This window comes from Pseudophryne corroboree, chromosome 2 (genome assembly GCF_028390025.1).
Source record: "Pseudophryne corroboree isolate aPseCor3 chromosome 2, aPseCor3.hap2, whole genome shotgun sequence".
Lineage (NCBI taxonomy): Eukaryota > Metazoa > Chordata > Amphibia > Anura > Myobatrachidae > Pseudophryne > Pseudophryne corroboree.
This window is the reverse complement of record NC_086445.1, coordinates 125,415,315-125,440,773: the sequence shown is the minus strand read 5'-3', so window position 1 is coordinate 125,440,773 and position 25,459 is coordinate 125,415,315. Positions and strand designations below refer to the sequence as shown.

Genomic DNA, 25,459 nt, shown 5'->3' with positions numbered 1-25,459 from the left:
GAAAGACCGACCCCAAATAACTCCTCCCTTAATAAAGCAATACTTCCAAATGCCGTTTGGAATACGCATCACCTGACCACTGACGTGTCCATAACCCTCTACTGGTAGAAATGGACAACGCGCTTAGACTTGATGCCAGTCGGCAAATATTCCGCTGTGCATCACGCATATATAAAAATGCATCTTTTAAATGCTCTATAGGCAAAAATATACTGTCCCTATCTAGGGTATCAATATTTTCAGTCAGGGAATCCGACCACGCCAACCCAGCACTGCACATCCAGGCTGAGGCGATTGCTGGTCGCAGTATAACACCAGTATGTGTGTAAATACCTTTTAGGATACCCTCCTGCTTTCTATCAGCAGGATCCTTAAGGGCGGCCATCTCAGGCGAAGGTAGAGCCCTTACAAGCGTGTGAGCGCTTTATCCACCCTAGGGGGTGTTTCCCAACGCACCCTAACCTCTGGCGGGAAAGGATATAATGCCAATAACATTTTAGAAATTATCAGTTGTTATCGGGGGAAACCCACGCATCATCACACACCTCATTTAATTTCTCAGATTCAGGAAAACTACAGGTAGTTTTTCCTCACCGAACATAATACCCCTTTTTTGGTGGTACTTGTATTATCAGAAATGTGTAAAACATTTTTCATTGCCTCAATCATGTAACGTGTGGCCCTACTGGAAGTCACATTCGTCTCTTCACCGTCGACACTGGAGTCAGTATCCGTGTCGGCGTCTATATCTGCCATCTGAGGTAACGGGCGCTTTAGAGCCCCTGACGGCCTATGAGACGTCTGGACAGGCACAAGCTGAGTAGCCGGCTGTCTCATGTCAACCACTGTCTTTTATACAGAGCTGACACTGTCACGTAATTCCTTCCAACAGTTCATCCACTCAGGTGTCGACCCCCTAGGGGGTGACATCACTATTACAGGCAATCTGCTCCGTCTCCACATCATTTTTCTCCTCATACATGTTGACACAAAAGTACCGACATACAGCACACACACAGGGAATGCTCTGATAGAGGACAGGACCCCACTAGCCCTTTGGGGAGACAGAGGGAGAGTTTGCCAGCACACACCAGAGCGCTATATAAATACAGGGATAACCTTATATAAGTGTTTTTCCCCTTATAGCTGCTGTATAGTTAATACTGCGCCTAATTAGTGCCCCCCTCTCTTTTTTTAACCCTTTCTGTAGTGTAGTGACTGCAGGGGAGAGCCAGGGAGCTTCCCTCCAACGGAGCTGTGAGGGAAAATGGCGCCAGTGTGCTGAGGAGATAGGCTCCGCCCCTTTTTCGCGGACTTTTCTCCTGCTTTTTTATGGATTCTGGCAGGGGTTAAATGCATCCATATAGCCCAGGAGCTATATGTGATGCATTTTTTGCCATCCAAGGTGTTTTTATTGCGTCTCAGGGCGCCCCCCCCCAGCGCCCTGCACCCTCAGTGACCGAAGTGTGAAGTGTGCTGAGAGCAATGGCGCACAGCTGCAGTGCTGTGCGCTACCTTGTTGAAGACAGGACGTCTTCTGCCGCCGATTTTCCGGACCTCTTCTGCCTTCTGGCTCTGTAAGGGGGCCGGCGGCGCGGCTCTGGGACCCATCCAAGCTGGGCCTGTGATCGTCCCTCTGGAGCTAATGTCCAGTAGCCTAAGAAGCCCAATCCACTCTGCACGCAGGTGAGTTCGCTTCTTCTCCCCTTAGTCCCTCGATGCAGTGAGCCTGTTGCCAGCAGATCTCACTGAAAATAAAAAACCTAAACTAAAACTTTCACTAAGAAGCTCAGGAGAGCCCCTAGTGTGCACCCTTCTCGTTCGGGCACAGAGATCTAACTGAGGCTTGGAGGAGGGTCATGGGGGGAGGAGCCAGTGCACACCAGATAGTCCTAAAGCTTTCTTTAGATGTGCCCAGTCTCCTGCGGAGCCGCTATTCCCCATGGTCCTTACGGAGTCCCCAGCATCCACTTAGGACGTTAGAGAAACTATGAATATATAACAAATGAAAATAAATGTATATGGAAGAGGATTGTGTCCTAAAGGGGATTGTGTCCTAAAGGTTATGGGTGTGATTTGTACAATGGATGAGTTTCCAGATTCCAGTTATGGCAGGTATATATACGGGCAGAAGATATATATGGCCTGTTTCCCAAACCTTTAAATCAGAGGTTTCCTTAGGAGGATTGTCTTCTGGCTCATGTGTTGCTTCTTCAAGTACTGGATGTATGGGCATGCTCTGTGGGTCAATAAGGATGTCATATGGGACCATGGGATGTTTCCATGATGCTGGGGTAGAAACCTCCCAGGGGTCAGCCTGGCCAAATGTACCTGGAAGAGCATGAAAACAAACTGTGAGACAAGGTCACTGTTTATGAGATACTGTGGGGTATATTCAATTGCGATCGAATTGCCGAAAAACGGGCATTTTCGACACAAAAAAACCTGTCGAATTTGATTCGACAATTCAATACAGTACTTTTCGACAAAAAACCTGCCGTTTCATTTTCGACTTTTTGCAATTCGACATTTTTTCAATTCGACATGTCTGCAATGTTAAAAATGCGGCTTTTTGACAAAAGTATATTCAATTGAAGAATGTCGATTCGTGCTTTTCGACAGTCATTTTGTCAATTTCATTCCGCCTAATTTTTCTGTCATGATCTAATAAAAAAAATGTCAAAACATGTCTTTTTTGGTGCTTTTTTTATTGCTAATAGCATATCTATTTATATTTGAAGGGATTATCTATGTGGTTTGTTTATTTATGAGCCACAAGTATTATTTAATAATTTTTTAAAAGAATATTTTTTTTTTTACTGCCTACTATAATATGGAGAGATCAGTGCATGTTTTTCAGTTGGAAGGGGTGTGAAATGTTTAAAAATCCTGAAAAAAATTGCATGGGGTCCCCCCTCCTAAGCATAACCAGCCTCGGGCTCTTTGAGCCGGTCCTGGTTGTAAAAATACGGGGGGAAAATTGACAGGGGTTCCCCCATATTTAAACAACCAGCACCAGGCTCTGCGCCTGGTCCTGGTGCAAAAAATACGGGGGACAAAAGACGTGGGGGTCCCCCGTATTTTTAACACCAGCACCGGGCTCCACTAGTCAGAGAGATAATGCCAACAGCCGGGGTCCCTGCGGCCGTGGCATTAAATCCCCAACTAGTCACCCCACAAGAGTGACCCCACTTAACCTCGCGGTCTACCGCAGACCGCAAAGTTCCCACCATTGGATACAATGGAGCGCCTATGCGCTACATTGTATCTCCAGTGCGCCGCCTGACTGACAGTTCAGGCGCGCACAGCCAATCAGGAGAGTGCCATGACGTGGCGCTCCCTGATTGGCTGAAGGGACCCTCTTTGACAGCAGTCACGGGGGGGTCCCGCCAGTCGGGGAAAGGGGTCCCATGTGTAAACATGGGACCCCTTTCAGTGCGTGGTTCGTGTTTTTCATTTTTTTTATTTTGCCAAGTACGTGGATTACAAACAGAAGAGGACTGATCTACATAGGATTGTTTTGAGTATCATTTTATTTACAGGTACCCCTGGATTCTACTGGAGAAGAGGACCGACTGCTTCGTGTCAACATAGGTAAGTATGTATGTATGTTGGTGTGCATGTATGTAATAAAGTTGTACTATCACGGTGTCTGTGTATTGTGTATATTTGGGTATTTTTTTTGTAGTAAAACAACAGGTACCAGCGGGCCCGTTTCCACGCTGCATGCTGGTACTTGTGGTTCTCCAAGTACCAGCTTGCGGGGGAGGCTTGCTGGGACTTATAGTTCTGCTACAAAAAACTATTCTTTTTTTGTCACAAAAGGCTATCAGCCACCCATCCGCCACCCTTGGATGGGGGGGGGGCAGCTTCGGGCTTCACCCCTGGCCCTTGGGTGGCTGGAGGGGGGGGGGGGGGCCGTGATTTAAGGGGTCCCCACTCCTCCAGGGTACCCCAGCCCGGGGTGACTAGTTGGGGATTTAATGCCACGGCCGCAGGGACCTATATAAAAGTGTCCCCCGGCTGTGGCATTATCTCTCTGACTAGTGGAGCCCGGTGCTGGTGTTAAAAATACGGGGGACCCCTACGTCTTTTGTCCCCCGTATTTTTTGCACCAGGACCAGGTGCAGAGCCTGGTGCTGATTGTTAAAATACGGGGGAACCCCTGTAATTTTTCCTCCGTATTTTTACAACCAGGACCGGCTCAAAGAGTTAAGCTGGTTATGCTTAGGAGGGGAGACCCAACCCAATTTTTTTCAGGATTTATTTAACACTTTTGTGCTGTCCATGAAGTCGAATCCAGGCCGCCCACTATTCGTCAATTGGTCCGTTTTTCGACAGCGGCGGGACTGTCGAATCCGTTATTTATTGAATATGTCGAATTCTGGTCCCGGGTGGAGGGTTTCGCCTGTCGAATTTTGTGTCGAATTCATGCCAGAATTCGACCGCAATTGAATATACCCCTATGTATAGTTGCTAATGTTTGCTATTTACACAGCTCCAGCAAGGGGAAGTTATGCACTAGGACAGTGGTTCTCAAACTGTGTGCCTGCAGGGGTGGCTCAGGTTTGTGGTCCAGGACCAATTCAAATTATTTATGGTGAGTGTAAAAGGCAAAACCAGTGCCGGTGGCTGCCAATTATAAAATATGTGGACAAACAGAAGCAAATCTTGTCCTCCACCATGTAACTGAACCGAAGGATGACATATAAACCCAATTAACTTCATTTAATATATGTTTCTAAATTTCTCAATAAGAATCTTTTGGCCTACGGGTGCCATGAAATTAATTTCTGATACACTAGGGCGTCGTGATTCAAAAAAAAGTTTGGGAACCCCTGCACTAGGGAGCATATTTACCAAAGGTTGATTTTCAGTCTCAGTCCATTTTGAGGTGATTTGGTGGTGCATTTGACAATCAAGCATTTACTAAAGGCAAAACCAACTCAAAACCAACAGAAATTCGACTTCACACACAACTTGAACTTCAAATAGACTTCCCATAGGCATCAGTAGGAAAAGCAAATTTAATAACAGTTGATTTTTTGGTGACGTTGGTTCTATTCTGGTCGATTTTACATAGACCCCTAAGTAGTAATGCAGCTTTAAAATGTAAAAGATACTTTTTTTTTTTTTTTTTTTTGCAATATCGGCTCAGTATCGAAGTGCATTGCCCCAAACTAGGTGGCTGCCCAATGAGAAATCTATCCTAAATGGTCATAGTACAGATACAGTCGTATTTTATTATTAAGAAATTGTGTTTAACCTGGAAAATTAGGACCCATTGCGCAGGTGTCCAAAGGCGAGCTTAGGAAGCCATATAACCATTGTCAGTCTTTGGGTGCCATTTACATCTCATCAAGACTATAAAGTCTTGATGAGATGGAGCTGGTAAGCCTTAAATGGATCTGTCTGATTTGCCCATTTAGACGAGAGGCTAAATAGAAAAAAAAAATCCTTTAGCTCAGTCCGTATGTGTTTTGTGTAAGAGGGCGACTTACCAGACAATTGCAGTAGCACTTCTATCAATGCAATATTACTAGTCAGTCTACAGCAGGGGTTCTCAAACTCGGTCCTCAGGACCCCACACAGTGCTTGTTTTGCAGGTAACCCAGCAGGTGCACAGGTGTATTAATTACTCACAGACACATTTTAAAAGGTCCACAGGTGGAGCTAATTATTTCACTTTTGATTCTGTGAGGAGACCTGCAAAACATGCACCGTGTGGGGTCCTGAGGACAGAGTTTGAGAACCTGTGGTCTACAGCATACATAGTAAGTTTGATCAGCAAAACCCACTAACCTATAAATTCTCCAGCAATACTCCAGAGCCTCACTGCCCGGTCTACAGATGACGTCAAGACCACCTTGTCTTCGTCTATCACCTCCAGCCTAAGGAATGATTTGAAATATTGTTAATGCTCTATTATAGGTTTAAGAGTATATAAAAAAGGGAGCATGTACTGGGATGTAGTTATGTGACAACACCTCCCCCTACATCCCGCCCCCTGAGAATCCCGACAGTCGGCATGCCGACTACCAGGGACTATTCCAACTTGCGGATGCCCACGACACCCATAAAGGGAGAATAAATGAGTGTGCCGAGCATGGCGAGCGCAGCGAGCCCGCAAGGGGCTGCGTTGCACTTGCCCCCCTGTCGGGATTGTGCCGGTCGGGATTCCGGTGTCAGGATTCCGACCGCCGGGATTTCGTACTGATCCCATCTAGGGCTCCTAACACAATATACAGTACAACCAAGGAAGTACAGTACAACAGTACAACAGGCTTTATATTATTATTTCTAATTTATGTTTTCTGTACAAGGATTTTAAATACCATACACTTAGTTGTGCCCTCTACAGCCACAGGGGCATATTCAATTGGCCGCGTTCATTTCTTTTTCCAGTGGCGCAAGAATTTCAATAGGTTTTACCGTTGGTTTTTTCTTGCAGCTTCAGAGCAGGTGCAAAGTCAGGGAAAATTGCTGTTTTTAAGGCAAAAATGTTGGGATTCGGTTCAGAACTATTACAGAAAGGGATTTGCCAGAGCAGACACTTAATCAGAGGTCTGGAGGACAAAACATCCCAAAAAAACGAATAACATGAGCAAAAATGACTGCTCATGCGTCTACCCTTGTGAACCAACAGTTGTTAAGACTCAAATGTTGGAATAAGTATATGAACATTTGAGATTTAACACTGTAATTGGTTCATAAGGGTAGACGCATGCGCAGTCTGTCGCTTGTACTTGATTCAGATCCCGAGATACCCCTCCTCCTGTAATATTTATTTATTACCAGTTATTTATATAGCGCACACATTTTACGCAGCTCTTTACAGAGAATATATGGCCATTCACATCAGTCCCTGCCCCAGTGGAGCTTACACTCTATATTCCCTACCACATGTACATGCACACATTCACACTAGGGTTAATTTTGTCAATTAACCTACCAGTATATATTTGAATTGTGGGAGGAAACCGGAGAACCCGGAGAAAACCCGCGCAAGCAAGGGGAGAATATACAAACTCCACAGTTAGGACCATGGTGGGAATTTAACCCATGACCTCAGTGCTGTGAGGCAGCAATGCTAACCATTACACTGTACATGCAGTGTATATATACACATAGATACACAAAGTACGTTAAATGTTACTCACGATGTAATAATGCTCACATGAGCCCTCCAGTGACTGACACCTACAACATAAAAGTTTTTAGCACAGTATTTAACATGTTTGTATTTTCTACATGATTCATGTTGTATGTTAACATGTAGTACTGTAGTGATGAAAAATAGGACTTTAATTACCTACCGGTAAATCCTTTTCTCGTAGTTCATAAGGGATACTGGGGACACTTAGTACGATGGGGTCCAAAGGAGCCGGTGCACTTTAAATTCTTCAAACAGGGTGTGCTGGCTCCTCCCCTCTATGCCCTCCCCCACAGCCCAGTCTAGGAAAACTGTGCCCGAAGGAGATGGGCATACTTGAGAAGAGGAAACGTGACAAGACAACAAGTGGTGAGATAAACAATCCAGCACACAGCAGAACCAAACAAACTAGCAACAGCCAGTGAAAACAGGAACCGCAACAGCTGAATTGAATAACGTCACACAAGAACAAAACTTGCAGGAAAGGTCGAAGCACAGAGGCGGGCACCCAGTATCCCTTATGGACTACGAGAAAAGGATTTACCGGTTGGTAATTAAAATCCTATTTTCTTTATCATCCATAAGGATTACTGGGGACACTTAGTACGATGTGGACGTCCCAAAAGCTCCCAGAATGGGTGGGAACATGCTGAGACACCTGCAGCACCGTACATCCGAATAGGACATCTTCTGCAGCCAGGGTATCAAACCTGTAGAACTTGACAAACGTGTTTGTCTCTGACCAGGTAGCGGCCTGGCATAGCTGTAAGGCTGAAACCCCACGGGCAGCTGCCCATGAAGAACCTACGACCTAGTAGAGTGGGCCTTGATAGACCGAGGAACAGGCAAGGCCGCTGAAGCATAGGCATGTTGAATAGTAAGCCTAATCCAAGGGGCAACCCTTCTTGTGAGCATCACACAGCACAAAGAGAGAATCTAATTTGTGGACAGCAGCTGTCCTCTTTACATAGATCCTCAGGGCTCGCACCACATCCAAGGACTCATGAATTGAGGAAGTGGCCGAAGCCGTTGGAACCACAATAGGCTTATTCAGGTGGAATGCAGAAACCACCTTAGGCAGGAACTGCTGACGAGTCCTGAGTTCCGCTCTGTCCTCATGAAAGACCAGGTAGGGACTCTTGCAGGACAAAGCTCCAAGATCTGAAACACGCCTAGCAGAAGCTAATGCCAAGAGCATAACCGTCTTCCACGTAAGGAACTTGTCCTCAACTCACATCAGTGGTTCAAACCAAGAGGATTGCAGAAAGGTCAAAACCACGTTCAAATCCCAAGGTGCCGTGGGTAGCACAAAAGGAGGCTAGATGGGAAGGATACCCTGTAGGAACGTCTCGACTTCAGGCAAAGCAGCCAATTTCCTCTGAAAGAAAATGGACAAGGCCGAGATCCGAACTTTTATGGAGCCCAACCTTTGGCCCATATCCACACCAGCCTGCAAAAAATGCCCCAATTTGAAATCTGCGGCCGGATACTTTCGGTCCTCACACCAGGAGACTTATCGTTTCCAGATATGGTGGTAATGCTTTGACGTGACAGCTTTTCTGGCTGGAATCATGGTTGTAATAACCTTACACAGAATCCCCTTCTCAGCTAGAAGGTTCCGCTCAACCGCTATACTGTTAAACGAAGCCGCCGTAAGTCCAGGTAGACAAACGGCCTTTGCTGAAGAGGATCCTACCGCAGTGGTAGAGGCCAGGGGTCTTCTATTGCCATGGCTAGAAGATCCACGTACCAAACTCTTTGAGGCAAATCGGGGGCAATGAGAATTGCCTGAACTCCCTCTGTTCTGATTCTTTTTAGAATCCTGGGGAGCAATGGAATCGGAGGAAACCGGTATACCAGCCGGTGAATCCAGGCTTTGTCAGCACGTCCACAGCCGCCGCCAGAGGGTCCCTCATCCTGGAGCAATAGCACCAAAGCTTGTTGTTGAGTCGAGAGGCCATCAGATCGACCTGCGGACAGCCCCACTACTCTGTAATTTGTCGAAATATCTGCAGATGGAGACCCCACTCTCCTGGGTGTAGGTCGGGACGTGACAACTTAGGAAGTCCGCCTCCCAGTTGTCCACTTCTGGAATGAAGATGGCTGATACTGCCCTTGCATTCCTTTCCACCCAGAGGAGTATCTTGGATACCTCCCGCATGCAGGCCCTGCTTTTTGTTCCTCCCTGCCGACTGACGTATGCCACAGATGTGGCATTGTCCGACTGAACCTGAATGGCTTGACCTTGAAGCAGAGGAGACGCCTGTAGCAGAGCATTGTAAATCGCCCTGAGTTCCAGTAAGTTAATTGGAAGAACGGCTTTGTGGTTTGACCACCGGCCCTGAAACGATGCCACTTGAGTGACTGCTCTCCAGCCTCGAAGGCTTGCGTCCGTGATCAAGAGAATCCAGTCCTGGATCCCGAAGCTCCGACCCTTCAGGAGGTTGGAGGGTTGCAACCACAACAGGAGAGAAATCTTGGCCTGCGGTGAGAGACGTATGACCTGCAGATGCGAACCCAACCATTTCTTCAGGAGATGCAATTGGAAGGTCCTCACATGGAATCTGCCAAATTGAATGGCCTCGTAGGAGGCCACCATCTTTCCCAACAGGCGGGTGAAAAGATGTACCAAGACCCGGTTTGGTTGCAGAACCGCTTGAACCAACTCCTGAAGTGTCCTTGCCTTGTCCGTAGGAAGGAAGACCTTCTGAGCCACCATATCCAAGATCATCCCGAGAAACTGGAAACGCTGGGTCGGCTCGAGGTGGGATCTTTGGAAGTTTAGAATCCGACCGTGACGTGACAACAGGGATGTCGTGCAGCAGATGCTGTCCAGGAGTTGTTCCTTTGATCTCGCTTTTATCAACAGATTGTCCAGGTAGGGGACAATGTTCACGCCCTGAATCCTGAGTTGGAACATCATTTCCGCCATCACTTTCAGTGGCAAACACAGGATTTCTAGAGGGGGGTTTCCACATGCAATCCACAATCTCCCACTCTGCGGAGCATTGGAGCAAGTGCAGGAATCTGGGAGAGCAGCAGAAGAACCTAATAACGACCGTGGATGTTAATGGAAATCTTGATCTTTTTATACACTGGATACTGTATGGAATACAGTAATAATATCTAACACAATAGTATAGGCTGTAGCAAACATATTTAAATAATACATAAAAACACATACATAATAGATGTCACAAATGAGGGCTCAGGCTGACCTGGGGAGGCCTCAGTTGTAGGAGCTGGAGTGTAAATGAACCGGGATGGTTGGATAGGGTTCTTAGACATGCAGAGGATTAGGCACTAAAGCCCGAAGGCGTGACGAAGACAACGTGGTAAAATAAAGTCTGTTTATTAAACACGCAGATCTGATACACCTAGGCAGTTCAGGTAATTCAACGGTAGATTGTGCAATGCAAACAACAGTACAGTTCCTTTAGCACAGTGGTAGAAAGATACTGTGGCAATATAGAATGAGTTGGTATAAAGTAACTGAAAGACCCGGAGATGTAATGTCCGTTGGCCACAACTAACCACTGTAGAGGGAAACAAGCAGGTACTGACCAGCAGGTTATACTCTGAGAGCTGGAGTTGAGATAGATGCACAGAGGTTGAGAAGAACACAGAACTGCCGGGGATGCCGGATGGAACCGGACCAGATGGGAAGGTGTAGCAGAACTCACCAATGATGTTAGAGTCCGTTGGTGAGTACCGATGGTGATGAGTATCGATGGTGATGAATATCGATGAAGCTGGATATCGATGGCGGAACACCGATGGAGATGAGTATCAATGGTGATGAGTATTGATGGTGGAACACCGATGAAGCTAGGGATCGATGGCGGAACACCGATGGAGCTAGGGATCGATGGCGGAACACCGATGGAGCTGGAGATCGATGGCGGAACACCGATGGAGCTGGAGATCAATGGCGGAACACCGATGGAGCTGGAGACCAATGGCGGAACACCGATGGAGCTGGAGATCAATGGCGGAACACCGATGTAGCTGGAGATCGATGGCGGAACACCGATGTAGCTGGAGATCGATGGCGGAACACCAATGTAGCTGGAGAGCTGCAAACAACGGGAGTGGAGAGATACCAAACACTGCTGGAAGCGGAACAGAGTCCAACGCTGGAAGCTGAAAGACGATGTAGGTATCACAGTAGATAACCAAGGAGCAGAGTTGGAACAACGGAAGTCAGGCTACACCGCAAGCTGGTAACCAGTGCGGGTCTCTAAGTGGAGCTGAATCACAGGAGTTGAACACAGGAGCTGGAATACCTGGAGACTCTAACTGTAGATTCCACAGACAGGAGAGACATGTGTACAAGGTTTGACAACCAAAGCACTGACAATTATCCAGCCCTGGAGCAGGATATTTATCCCAGCTGGTAAGCAGGGATTGGCTGGATAATTAGGCAGAGTCCAGAGTGCAGCTGCTGGGTAATCAGGCAGAGTGCAGCTGATAGGCTGTAAAGCAACATGTGATGAATCCAAACATGTTGGAATCTGGAGGGAAAATCTGTTTGAACTTTAGCATGTGAGAGACTGAGGCCATGTTACACATCGTGCTGCACGCAGACAGCGCAGGTGGAGTCCAGGCTTGGAGCACTGGGCCAGTCTCAGGAGACACTTGGAAGGTAAGAAATGGTGATGAGGCGTGGCTTAGCTGTGTGAGGGGATAGAAGTGCTGGGCCCGAGCTCCTGCGTGAAACCCAAGAAATCACCCATTCCAGCCTCCTCACCTGTTACATGAGCCCCATCGTTTGGCCACTATAGCTCCCCTGCACTGGGTGAGTGGGTCTGCGGAGCCGGCGGGTACCCCCTGTGCCCGTGCGGGTTGCGGCCTATCTACCTAGATGAAGCCGGGGACTCACGCAGGGCGCTGACCCCAACCGGAAGTGACGCGGCGGGACCTTGCTACCACCACTGGACAGCAACGAGGCGGATCCTGCCTCTCTAGACGCTTCCCCCCACTTGCCTGGGACCTGACCGCCGGGTGCGGCGACCCCACTACCCGTCGCGGCGCCCACCGTGTGGATCCGTACGGCGGGAGAGTGCGCAGCTGCACCCTCGGCGCCGGGCGCTGCCATCTGCCTCCGCACTTCGGTGAGTTACCGTGCGGGGGGGGGGGGTGCTGTCACTACCAGGACAATCACCACTACCACCGACGCACAGCACCGGAGACCAGATTCACACAATAATCAGGCACAGGAGGTGAGGCTGACGGCGCCATCTTGCACACTGGCAACCGGCCTGACAAAAAGCATGCAAAGAAATCTCTTGCTACACAGTACATTTTGGTCCCTGCTCTCCAGGCTTAATAGTCTCCCAGCATACCCTACGTTCCTTTTAAGATATTATTTTATTCTCCCACCTCGTGGTAGCTGTTATACTAATCTACAAGAGACTTTGAGAGTTCACTGGCAAGGCCCTTATTTCTGGCGGGCGCACCTAACGACCCGATTGTTCCCTCTGAGAGTTATCTCTCCGGACATTCCTAATAGCCCTGTCCAACGGCTCTCCCTGGACCAGTGACCTTGCAACCACATCAGTGGGTCCCAGAGATACCCCGGAGCAAAAAGTGACATAGGCCCTGGTTTACTCCCCCCCCCCCCCATCGCACCCACCGAAACGCACACAAACAGTGTGCAATAGATGACGGCGGCCATCTTGGGTCTCGTGGAAAACGCTGACCCGGCTGCCTGAGGGATCCCTGGCATCTCACAGCACCCCGCTGTGCTCACCTGCCAGCCCCTTGGATCCCATACTACCCCCCTCAACTCAACTCAACCCTACACAACACAAATAAGTGCAACGGAACCCCACCTCACCACCACAGAGGCCGCGATTCCCTGCTTCCCAGGCTGAAATCCTAGACTGTCTGGAGCCTCTTGCCCCCTTAGAGGATATATTCCCCACCATGGAAAAATACGTGGCCAAGACGCTCCGTGCGAATAAAAATTCTCAAAACAAAAATAATCAACGGCCAAAGAGAGGGAACTCAGCCCTATTCTGCAGGGATCTCCATCCTCACCAAGCAGGCGAGTCACTGATGACATGATGCCTACTGACGTCCATGCTAGTCCATCCTCAATACAGAGGGTCAGAGAAATATCAGACATCATATCACCTTTACTGGATGCAAAATTAGCACCCCTAATGGAAGCAATTACGTCAGCAGCAGCTCAACTGACCCAACACACTCAACGCCTGGCTGAGGCCGAAGACCGATGATTATCAAACGATTTAATCCCAACAACAAACACACGACAACACCCTAGTGGCCATGACCGACAAGATCGAAGATTTAGAAAATCGAAATTGCCGGAACAACTTACGCCTGATTGGTCTTCCAGAATCCGTCAGACAAACAGACCTAATGGACTTGGTCACCCACTGGCTCCCCACAACCCTTGACCTACCCTCCTCCCCCACCTCTTACCTGGTAGAGCGAGCCCATCGCATTGGCCCCGACAGACAATCTTCACAATCCTCTCCGTCACATCCTAGACCAGTCATTTTCAAGCTACTAAATTACCTTGACAAAGTGAAGATCATGGAAGCCTATCGCAAACGCTCTGACCTACGATATGAGGAATCCAAGCTTCTTCTGTTTCAGGACTTTTCCTTTCAAGTTTCGACGCAACGACGGGAATTCTCCCCTGTATGCAAGGAACTCTATGCCAAAAACATCAGATTTGCCCTCCTGTACCCGGCAAAACTGAGAATCCTCCATGCAGGCAAACCTCATATCTTCGACACACCAGATTCTGCTCGGAATTTCCTCAAGTCTCTGTCATCATCACAATCTAACTCTCGAATGGATGATGCCGATTGACTTTCCTAGACTTAAGTATCTTTCTATGTTGTTTTATCTTTTCCTCTTTTCTAATGGATAACACATGGTTGATTGTTGTTATATGGTTATTACACACAGGGTTAAATGGGAATTCTACACCCCTGCCGCAGATGCGGGCACGGTGGAGTTCCTTTATTCAATTTCTCCTATCACCCTTTTTCCCCTTCCCTTTTTCTAATCAAAGTAAAGTTTCTGTTACAGATGGACGGTTATTATTACTGTCTTCTTGGGTTCAAAAATTTAAAAAATGTTCTGACTGGTGGCCTATACTACATCGGCTACCATTTTCTTTTTGCAGTACATTGTTTGGTTACTGTATGTATACTCTAACTCCGTTAGTTTGCCCGACACATCATTCTTGTCCTACCCTTGCGTGCTGGGACGGGGGATTCGACTTTCGCTTGTGGCTTCTCCTTCTGCGTTCCACTAGACTGGGCATTGGATGCCAGCCCCTCGGGACGCTGAGGCCTCTACAGATGGCTCAAAGACGTCTCTTAAATTAGTCTCGTGGAACGTAGAGGGCCTGAACACACCAATCAAGAGGAAAAAGATCTTGACCCACCTCAAAAAATGTCATCCTGATATAGTGTTTCTACAGGAGACACACTGGCGTCTCAATGACCCCAACACACTTAGAGACACCTGGGTTGGAGACTTCAGAAGCGCTTCCTATACTACTAAAGCAAGGGGAGTACTTCTTCTGTTTCGTAGATCTTTGAACTATAAGATCAAGGATGACTGGGTAGACCCTGAGGGCAGGTTTTTGTTTCTAAAGATGGAGGTCGAAGGAGAACTTTTTACTCTAGCATGTATTTATGCCCCTACAGGACCGAATGCTTCCTTTTTCTCAGATATCTTTGTTAAATTACAGGACTGGCTGGAGGGAGTCTTGATCATAGGGGGAGACCTTAATATTGTGATGGACCCGCTACTAGATGTATCCGGTGGCCCCAGACAGTTGAACTGCAATAGATCCATTCCACCCTCCCTGTCCCTAATGCAAGACTCTTTACAACTCCTGGACCCATGGAGATTTCTCCATCCTGACTCTAGGGAGTATTCCTTCTTCTCACACCCCCACAAAATATTCTCCAGATTGGATTACTGGCTAATACCTGCCTCTTCGATACATAGAATAATAGACTCCACCATAGCTAGTATACTCATATCCGATCACGCCCCCATCACCCTGACAATAAAGTTAACCACACCCCGACAATACTCCTATCTCTGGCGATTCCCTGAATACCTTGCCCATTCTGAGGACTTCAAACTCTTTTTGTCACAATCATATCTCAACTATACACATGATAACACAGCACATGTCAATGACGTAAATCTTTTCTGGCAGGCTTCTAAACCCATTCTTAGAGGGCAGATTATTTCCTATGTTGCTACCAGAAAAAGGCAACTTCGGGAAAGGATGGCAGAGGCGTCCCTCCAGGTTACCTCGGCCTATTCCCAATTTTTGGCTGACTCATCTGAGACTAACAGGAAATTATATAAAGACACCAAATTGATACATGATACCCTCTGTGCTGAACAGGCCAAGCTATTCCTCTCCTTCCAATCTAACAAATACTTTCGCTGGGGCAATCGCCCAGGGAAGTTATTAGCAAACATGATATAAACTCATGCAACACCAAAACATATCTCCTCAATTAGAGACACAGACGGACCCCCCTCAGTGACACAGGAACAGATTAGCAACACTTTTCTAGCTTTCTTTGAGAAATTATGCACTGCACCACCTGACTACCCTACTGCTGGCATGGACTTTTTGACACAGGCTAACCTCCCTACGCTGTCTGAGAGCGATAGAGAACTCCTTACCAACCCTGTTACTGCAGCAGAATTGGAATCAACCATCAAATCCCTAGCAAATGGGAAATCCCCAGGCCCCGACGGTATGTCAGCGGCCTATTACAAACTCCTCCCACACTTAAGTGAACACCTTAGGCAATTGTATAATGCGCTCTTGAAAGGACACCCTGCCCCGACAGGCTTCAATACGGCCCGAGTCATAGTCCTCCCTAAACCTAATAAGGACCATACTTTAGTTTCATCCTACCGGCCAATCCCACTGTTAAACCAGGATTTTAAAATATTCACAAAGATTCTTGCCACCCGTCTCCAAGTGATTCTACCCAAACTGCTACATCCTGCCCAGACAGGATTCATGCGTAATAGACACTCAGTACATAATGTTCGCTCATTGCTGGCAGCTATGTATAAAACACATGATTCATTGGAACTGGACAATATGGTATTGAGCTGTGACGCAGACAAAGCTTTTGACCGAGTATCTTGGGCCCACATAGACAGATTACTTAGACTTCAAAATTTTGGTCCTGATTTTATTAAGGTATTTCACATCATCTACCAAACACCACAAGCTTTTTTGACGGTAAATGGTCACAACTCGAGACTATTCTCCTTATATCGCAGTACCAGACAGGGATGCCCCCTATCCCCTCTCTTATTCAATTTGGCCTTGGACCCCCTCCTTCGCCATTTCTGTAGAGAAAACGGATGGCACGGTATAAACTGGCCAATCATGAAATCAAATTCTCAGCATTTGCAGATGACATTTTACTTTACTTTAGCAACCCCCGAAAAGCCATACCGCACTAACTTGACATTCTAGACTCATTTGAAATAGTCTCTGGCTTTAAAATTAATCACTCCAAAACAGAAGCTTTGGCTTTCTTTCCCTCAATGAAAACAGGCTGGGGAGAAACGTTCCCATTTCACTGGGCCACAAACAATTGTATTACTTACCTAGGGATTATATTCCCTGATCACCCATCCAAGCTATACTCACTCAATTTCCCCCCACTATTTGCTAGGACATATGCAGACTTTGCCAGATGGACCCACCTTCCCCTCACGTATACTGGCAGGAGTCACTTGTATAAAATGATAAGCTTTCCCCGCTTCCTTTACGTATTACAGATGTTCCCGCTGATACCGCCCAAACACATGCTAGCTCAATTGGACAAAGCACTGTCCAAATTTATTTGGGCGGACAAACACCCTAGATTCTCATTATTTAAATTACGCCAACCTCGTTCTCTTGGAGGCTTAAATTTACCATGCCTTTATTCTTACGCCTTGGCAGCCAACTACAGGATCGCTTTAGACTGGATTGGCGGTCGAGACATATATGCCAACACACATCTGGAACAATCTTTTATTCCCTCTCAGACTTTGGTGTCCCAGTTACACACCACCCCTACTTCCATGCCACACTGTGTGATAGACAATATACTTATCTCCTCTACATGTATAGCCTGGCGACAGATTCGCTCACGACTAAAAATATCACAATATACATCACTATTCCTACCTCTCTGGGATAACCCAGACTTCAAACCTCACAATACCTCCCCTATATTTCAGACTTGGTATGATGGAGGTCTAAAATTCATTCATCATTTTTTACATACCGAAACTCTGACCTTACTTACACACTCCCAAATTATGGCACGTTTTCCATCCTTACGAATCCCATTTTTTCCCTTTCTTCAAGCATGTAGCTATGTACAAAAGGTTACATCTTTGTTATCTAAACAAGATAGCTCCCATACCCTGGACAAAACATTACGACTCACCCCAAATAGTAATTTTCCTACAGCGCTCATATACACACACTCCCGCACTCTATTAAATGTAGAAGCCGGCTCAGTAGGCCTCCTAAAATGGAAAATGGAATTCCCAGATCTCACTATGAAACTGATTCTGGAGGCCAACACCTACTTAGATAAAACACTAGGCTCAGTTTCATACTCAGAAATGCACCAGAAAATTCTACATAGAGCATATGTCACCCCCAAGCTAAGATACCTCATCGGAGCAGCCCCCTCATCTCACTGTTTCAAGTGCACTGCTCCAGAAGCAGACCTTGTACACTGTCTATGGTCGTGCCCCAAGGTACGTACACTTTGGCAGGCGCTCCAATCATATATCACGACCGACTTACAGTTACAATTTACCATCACTAAGACGTGGGCATTCTGGGGCATATTCCCGAACCAACCCACTACCGGTCTGTCCAAGGGACAACGTATTTTATTAATTAAACTGGCAGCTGCTACCAAAAAGACTATTCTCTCACAATGGATCTCCACTGATCCTACCCCCATCTCACTATTATACCCTAGGATCTCTCATCTATTCCATCTGGATTGGACCAATACTGCTTTACAGAAAGACAAACTGACCGAGAAATACTTACATATATGGCTACCCTATGTCCGGACCCTCCCCCAGGTTACAAAGGAGGCCCTACGGAAATGTTTCAAAGACACTAAATGGTACTTGCTAGAGACCCTGGATTCCGTAGCCCCCTTTTGAGCTTAAGACTCTATGTCGCTTACATATACCAGCTAAATCTCTTATAATTTGGATATTGGTACACATCCTCTACTGTTTCAACACTATTATTACCTAGGGCTTATACGGAGTATAATTATATTTATTGTTATTAAATGTCTATGTTACACTGATTATGTAATGCATACTGTAAATTTTTGTTTTATTGTTACCTCACCGGTTAATAAAAACTTTTGAAGAAAAAAAAAAAGAAATGGTGATGAATTACCCGGATCGTGACAATAAAGCCAATACTGAACTTTCTAAGCACACATTCTCCCACATTATAGTAAGCTCCTGTCTCTTCTTCCTGGTAGCTACTCTCTGGTCCAGTGCACTGACTGAAGACTCAGATCTCTGTCCCTTAAACTGCATGATGTGGCAGCTGCTCTAGTAATCGTATTATATACTATTGCTATTGTTGTCATAATTTGAGCCACTGGCCAAGAGGAGGACCCCCCTGCATTTGCCTATGACTTTTGTGAAGACCCTTGGAGCTGTGGACAGGCCGAAGGGTAGCGCCTGGAACTGGTTGTATTCATCCAGCAGAGCAAACCTGAGGTAGGCTTGATGAGGCAGCCATATCGGAATATGGAAGTACGCGTCCTTTATGTCCATAGAGACAAAGAACTCCTCCAGACCTGAGATCACTGTCCTCAGAGACTCCACTTTGAACCAGAAAACCCGCAGATATGGGTTTAACAATTTGAGGTTCCGAATGGGCCTCACTGAACAGTCCGGTTTTGGTACCACAAAAAGGCTGGGATAATATCCCTCGCCCCGTTGTTGAAGTGTCACTGGAGCAATGACTTGGGTTCGAACCAACTTTTGAATGGCCTCCAGTAGCGTAAGGTGCATGTTCTCTGAAGCCGGCAATCCCTATTTGAAAAACCTGTGAGGCGGAGAACTGTCGAACTCCAGTTTGTAGCCCTGGGGGATCAGGTCTTTTACCCAAGCATCCTGGCAGGAGCTTCTCCAAATGAGGCTGATGAATCTCAGACGAGCTCCCACCCTGAGATCCCCTATGAGCAGAGGGACACCGTCATGCTGACGGTTTTGAGGAGACAGAGTTGATGCCCTGGTCCTGAGATCCTGTGGTGGCAGGCTTACGTGACTTACCTCTGGAGCCTCTTGCCGCAATTGAGGCATCCCTGGCTCTACCCTTTAACCTTGCAGTCCAAAAAGGACTGCAGTGAAGGTCCCGTGTAAGAGCGTCTAGCCGGTGGAGGTGCAGATGGGAGGTACGTGGATTTTCCAGTGGTAGCCTTCGAAATCCAAGTGTCTAACTCACCTCCAAACAGCCAATCTCCTGTGAAGGGCAAGGCCTCAACACTCCTTTTTGACTCGGCTTCCGCCACCCATGGACGTAGCCACAATGCCCTGCGTGCAGAAACCGCAAAGGTAGAAGTACGAGCATTTATAATGTCAATGCCTTTTATTGTTTCACAGAGGAAATGGACAGATTCCTGAATATGCTGAATCAGCATCACCATTTCAGCCAGGGACTTATCCCCAGTTAGGCCCTCTTGAAGGTTACCTGCCCAGGTATGAATGGCGTGAGACACCCAACTGCCTGCAATAACAGGGTTTTGGGAGGCTCCAGCCGCTACATACTGTAAATAGATTTCAAAGTTGTTTCTATTTTCCTGTCCGCATGTTCCTTTAATCACTTAACTGACGATTTATTTCGCCGAAAACCGCTCTGAAATTGTCGGGTTTTTTATGAGTGAATTAGGTGAAGAACATGACTTTAACCCTATCCCAAATGATTTTTCGTCCCTCTGACAGCAGCAACGGAGGGAAGTTTATCTTCCCTGCCGCTGCTAACACTCTGTACCTCACTGGGCGCATCCTGTGCGACCAGGTCAGATAGAGCACTTGCAGGCATGGTCGCATCTGATGCAACCATGCCAGGCAAGTGGTTAAGGCAGTAGTCCCTGGTACAGGGAGTACAGTCTTTTTTGACAGGCATGATACCGAAACATCTACAGCAGGGAGAGTCTCCCAGATCTTCCGCCCCTCATTAGCAAAAGGAAAAGCGGCAACCAATTTCTTTGTCATCTGGAATTTCCTGTCAGGAGTAGCCCATGGCTCTCTGAAAAGATCACCCAGTTCCTTGGAATCAGGAAACGTGACCAGCACTTTTTTCTGTGCAGAGAAAAAGGATTGCTGTACATTCACTTTAGTTCCAGGAATATGCAAAACATCCCTTATAGCAAGGATAAGTGACTCTACACCCTGCGCTCGAGAGAAATCATCCACTTCAGTAGTAGATTCCAACTCCTCCCCCTCTTCCACTTCTGGTACCTCCTCCTCGGATTCCGAGAGGATATCAGGTAACCCCAGTTTTTGGGGTAATGGATGTGATAGAGGGGTTACACGTCTGCCCTCTGTCCTATCTTTAGTCAGAGCAGCCATAGACTGTTGTAACTGCTGCCTCTCCTGTCTAGCAGTAGTTAACTCATTAGACATGTCAGCCATCATAGTTTTACTTTTAATAGAACTCAGCCAAGCTGGTTCCTGTAAATCACCCCCAGAAGCCCCACTATCCTGTGAAGGCTGACTGCATTGCTCACACATGAGAGAATCTGCAGAGGAGGGAGAAAACCTGGAGTGACAGACATTACACACAGCTTTCTTCACCATGCTGACAGGGAACATTAACACCCACACATACACAGAGACACAGGTACAATGAAGCCTGCCCAGCCCAGTATGTGTGGAGAGACTCAGAGAGGAGGGACCAGCACCAGCCTGTACAAACAATTTAGAATATAGAAGTCAGGCAATATGGTTGTATGATGTCTGGGGAGCCCAGTAAAAGGTCTCCACAGCGGGCTTTCCCCCTTAACTACACCCCTGTACCAGTGTCTGGCCATGGAGTATCCTCTGGAGAAGCTGGCTGTCCTGCTGCAGCACTGAGAATGCAGGAAATCGCGCCAGGAAGCCTCTGATCCCGCTCTGAGGTAATTCTGCCCCCTGTAATGGCGCTGGAGCTACATGCTTATTTATATTGGCAATGTCCCCTACACTGTGTAAAAAGAGTTCCCAACACTTAATTACACTGCTGCTGCCAGTCTGCGCGAGAGGGGCTATGGGATCACCCCAGAGGGAGTCCGTATGCCCGCCCCGTATCCATGTCACACCGAGAACCAGGGGGGACCCCGCTAGCGGGACCCCCGGCAACACTCACCACACTCTGATCTTCAGGCTCTGTGCTGGGGGTGTGCGGCGTGCTGCGGGTGTGTGCGCGAGAGCGCAATGCCTGCGATACACTGTTGCCCAACAGCCTACCTGAAAATAATAAACGTTTAAAAGAAACTGAAGAGAAAATCTTCTGGAGTTCCAGAGTGTGCAACCTCTCCTGAGGGCACATTTTTCTAAACTGGGCTGTGAGGGAGGGCATAGAGGGGAGGAACCAGTACACCCTGTTTGAAGAATTTTAAGTGCACCGGCTCCTTTGGACCCCATCTATACCCCATCGTGACCCCAGTATCCCTTATGGATGATAGAGGAATACATTCTTAAAATATCTCCCATGAACACAGCATAACACGTCAGAAGACTGACAGCGGGATACCAACAGATTCCAATGGTAAGTACCAGAGTTAGCGTTAGGCACTGGGGGGGTGTTAGGGTTAGACTGCAGTGTGTGTGTGTGTGGGGGGGGGGTTAGAGTTAGGCTGAAGTAGGGGATGGTTAGGGTTAGGCTGCGCTAGGGGGAGTTTCAGGTTAGGCTGCGGGAGGGGACAGTTAGGGATAGGCTGCGGGAGGGGGAGTTTTGGGTTAGGCTGTGGGAGGGGACAGTTAAGGATAGGCTGCAGTAGGGGGAGGTTAGGCTTAGGGTGTGGACGGGGTGGGTTTGGGTTAGGATTAGGAGTAGGGTGAAAATGCTTACCAAGATGTGTCAGGATTCCGCTATTGGTCTTCTGGCTGACGGAATCCCAACTGACAGTATTTCGTACCCAACCCATTTAAATGAGTCATGCCTGTAAATACGACCCAACATCTAACTCAGATAATACATAATAAAAATGTCAACTTACACATTGGAGGATCTTTTTCTGGCCCATGTACTGCATAGTTAGTGATTTCATAGACGTAAACGTAGCCAATGTTGTCCGATACAAACATCAGCGAGTTGTCTTTATTAACAGCAAGACTGCTGATCTGGGTTCCAATTTTGGACTAATGGAAAAGAAGAAACATTGATAATATGCAGCTTTATTCAGACTTGCACAACTAATGATTGGTGGCCTAGTAGACAGCCTTGATAGAAGGAGGCTGCAATAGACAAGAAGGGAAATAACAATTGTGGGGAAGATAGGCATGTGGTGCCATCATATTGTGAAAGTGTTATACAAGGTGGGCCTATGGACAGAGGTGGATGGGGGGATATTTTTGTTTAATAAAATATAAACATTGAAAAATATTTAGAAAAAATAAGAATTTACTTACCGATAATTCTATTTCTCGTAGTCCGTAGTGGATGCTGGGGACTCCGTCAGGACCATGGGGAATAGCGGCTCCGCAGGAGACAGGGCACAAAATTAAAAGTTTGACCACTAGGTGGTGTGCACTGGCTCCTCCCCCTATGACCCTCCTCCAAGCCTCAGTTAGGATACTGTGCCCGGACGAGCGTACACAATAAGGAAGGATTTTGAATCCCGGGTAAGACTCATACCAGCCACACCAATCACACTGTACAACTTGAGATCTGAACCCAGTTAACAGCATGATAACAGAGGAGCCTCTGAAAAGATGGCTTCCAACAATAATAACCCGATTTTTGTAACAATAACTATGTACAAGTATTGCAGACAATCCGCACTTGGGATGGGCGCCCAGCATCCACTACGGACTACGAGAAATAGAATTATCGGTAAGTAAATTCTTATTTTCTCTGACGTCCTAAGTGGATGCTGGGGACTCCGTCAGGACCATGGGGATTATACCAAAGCTCCCAAACGGGCGGGAGAGTGCGGATGACTCTGCAGCACCGAATGAGAGAACTCCAGGTCCTCCTTAGCCAGGGTATCAAATTTGTAGAATTTTACAAACGTGTTCTCCCCTGACCACTTAGCTGCTCGGCAGCGTTGTAATGCCGAGACCCCTCGGGCAGCCGCCCAAGGTGAGCCCACCTTCCTTGTGGAGTGGGCATTTACAGATTTTGGCTGTGGCAGGCCTGCCACAGAATGCGCAAGTTGAATTGTGCTACAAATCCAACGAGCAATCGTCTGCTTAGACGCAGGAACACCCAGCTTGTTGGGTGCATACAGTATAAACAGCGAGTCAGCCTTTCTGACTCCAGCTGTCCTTTAAATATATATATATATTTTTAAGGCTCTGACAACGTCGAACAACTTGGAGTCCTCCAAGTCGCTAGAAGCCGCAGGCACCACAATAGGTTGGTTCAGGTGAAACGCTGATACCACCTTAGGGAGAAACTGAGGACGCATCCGCAGTTCTGCCCTGTCCCAATGGAAAATCAGATATGGGCTTTTGTACGATAAAGCCGCCAATTCTTACACTCTCCTGGCCGAAGCCAGGGCCAGTAGCATGGTCACTTTCCATGTAAGATATTTCAAATCCACCGATTTGAGTGGCTCAAACCAATGGGATTTGAGAAATCCCAAAACTACATTGAGATCCCACGGTGCCACTGGAGGCACAACCGGGCTGTATATGTAGTACTCCTTTGACAAAAGCTTGGACTTCAGGAACTGAAGCCAATTTTTTCTGGAAGAAAATCGACAGGGCCGAAATTTGAACCTTAATGGACCCCAATTTGAGGCCCATAGACAATCCTGTTTGCAGGAAATGTAGGAATCGACCCAGTTGAAATTCCTCCGTCGGAGCCCTCTCCCTCAGGATCCGGCGTTCAACCGCCATGCCGTCAAACGCAGCCGCGGTAAGTCTAGAGGTAGAGTGCACGGATCCTCCGTGCGCATCTCTTGAAGTTCCGGGTACCAAGTCCTTCTTGGCCAATCCGGAGCCACGAGTATCGTTCTTACTCCCCTTCGCCTTATAATTCTCAGTACCTTGGGTATGAGAGGCAGAGGGGGGAACACATACATTGACTGGTACACCCATGGTGTTACCAATGCGTCCCCAGCTATTGCCTGAGGGTCTCTTGACCCGGCGCAATACCTGTCCAGTTTTTTGTTGAGGCGGGACGCCATCATGTCCACCTTTGGTTTTTCCCAACGGTTCACAATCATGTGGAAGGCTTCTGGGTGAAGTCCCCACTCTCCCGGGTGGTGATCGTGTCTGCTGAGGAAGTCTGCTTCCCAGTTGTCCACTCCCGGAATGAACACTGCTGACAGTGCTATCACATGATTTTCTGCCCAGCGAAAAATCCTTGCAGCTTCTGCCATTGCCCTCCTGCTTCTTGTGTCGCCCTGTCTGTTTACGTGGGCGACTGCTGTGGTGTTGTCCTACTGGATCAACACCGGCTGACCCTGAAGCAGAGGTCTTGCCAGGCTTAGAGCATTGTAAATTGCCCTTAGCTCCAGTATATTTATGTGAAGTGAAGTCTCCATGCTTGACCACACTCCCTGGAAATTTCTTCCCTGTGTGACTGCTCCCCAGCCTCTCAGGCTGGCATTCGTGGTCACCAGGACCCAGTCCTGAATGCCGAATCTGCGGCCCTCCAAAAAGGTGAGCACTCTGCAACCACCACAGAAGAGACCCCCTTGTCCTTGGAGACGGGGCTATCCGCTGATGCATCTGAAGATGCGATCCGGACGATTTGTCCAGCAGATCCCACTGAAAGGTTCTTGCGTGGAATCTGCCGAATGGAATTGCTTCGTAAGAAGCCATCATTTACCCAGGACTCTTGTGCATTGATGCACTGACACTTTTCTTGGTTTTAGGAGGTTCCTGACTAGCTCGGATAACTCCCTGGCTTTCTCCTCCGGGAGAAAAACCTTTTTCTGAACTGTGTCCAGAATCATCCCTAGGAACAGCAGACGTGTTGTCGGGATCAGCTGGGATTTTGGAATATTTAGAATCCACCCGTGCTGTTGTAGCACTACTTGGTATAGTGCTACTGCGACCTCTAAC

General features: G+C 47.4%; 1 protein-coding gene across 2 annotated transcripts in view; it reads right to left on the bottom strand.

Annotated features, from left to right (window-relative positions):
- The window catches only part of LOC135002729 (WD repeat-containing protein 49-like), a 176,194-nt gene that overhangs the window by 13,955 nt on the left and 136,780 nt on the right, over positions 1-25,459 (bottom strand). For both annotated transcript variants that reach the window (XM_063951689.1, XM_063951688.1), the window contains exons 25-28: positions 22,441-22,582; positions 7,161-7,200; positions 5,803-5,891; positions 2,159-2,331 (exon numbers count right to left, since the gene is read on the bottom strand). In XM_063951689.1, coding sequence (XP_063807759.1) covers positions 2,159-2,331; positions 5,803-5,891; positions 7,161-7,200; positions 22,441-22,582 — 444 coding nt within the window. The remainder of the gene's footprint in view (positions 1-2,158; positions 2,332-5,802; positions 5,892-7,160; positions 7,201-22,440; positions 22,583-25,459) is intronic.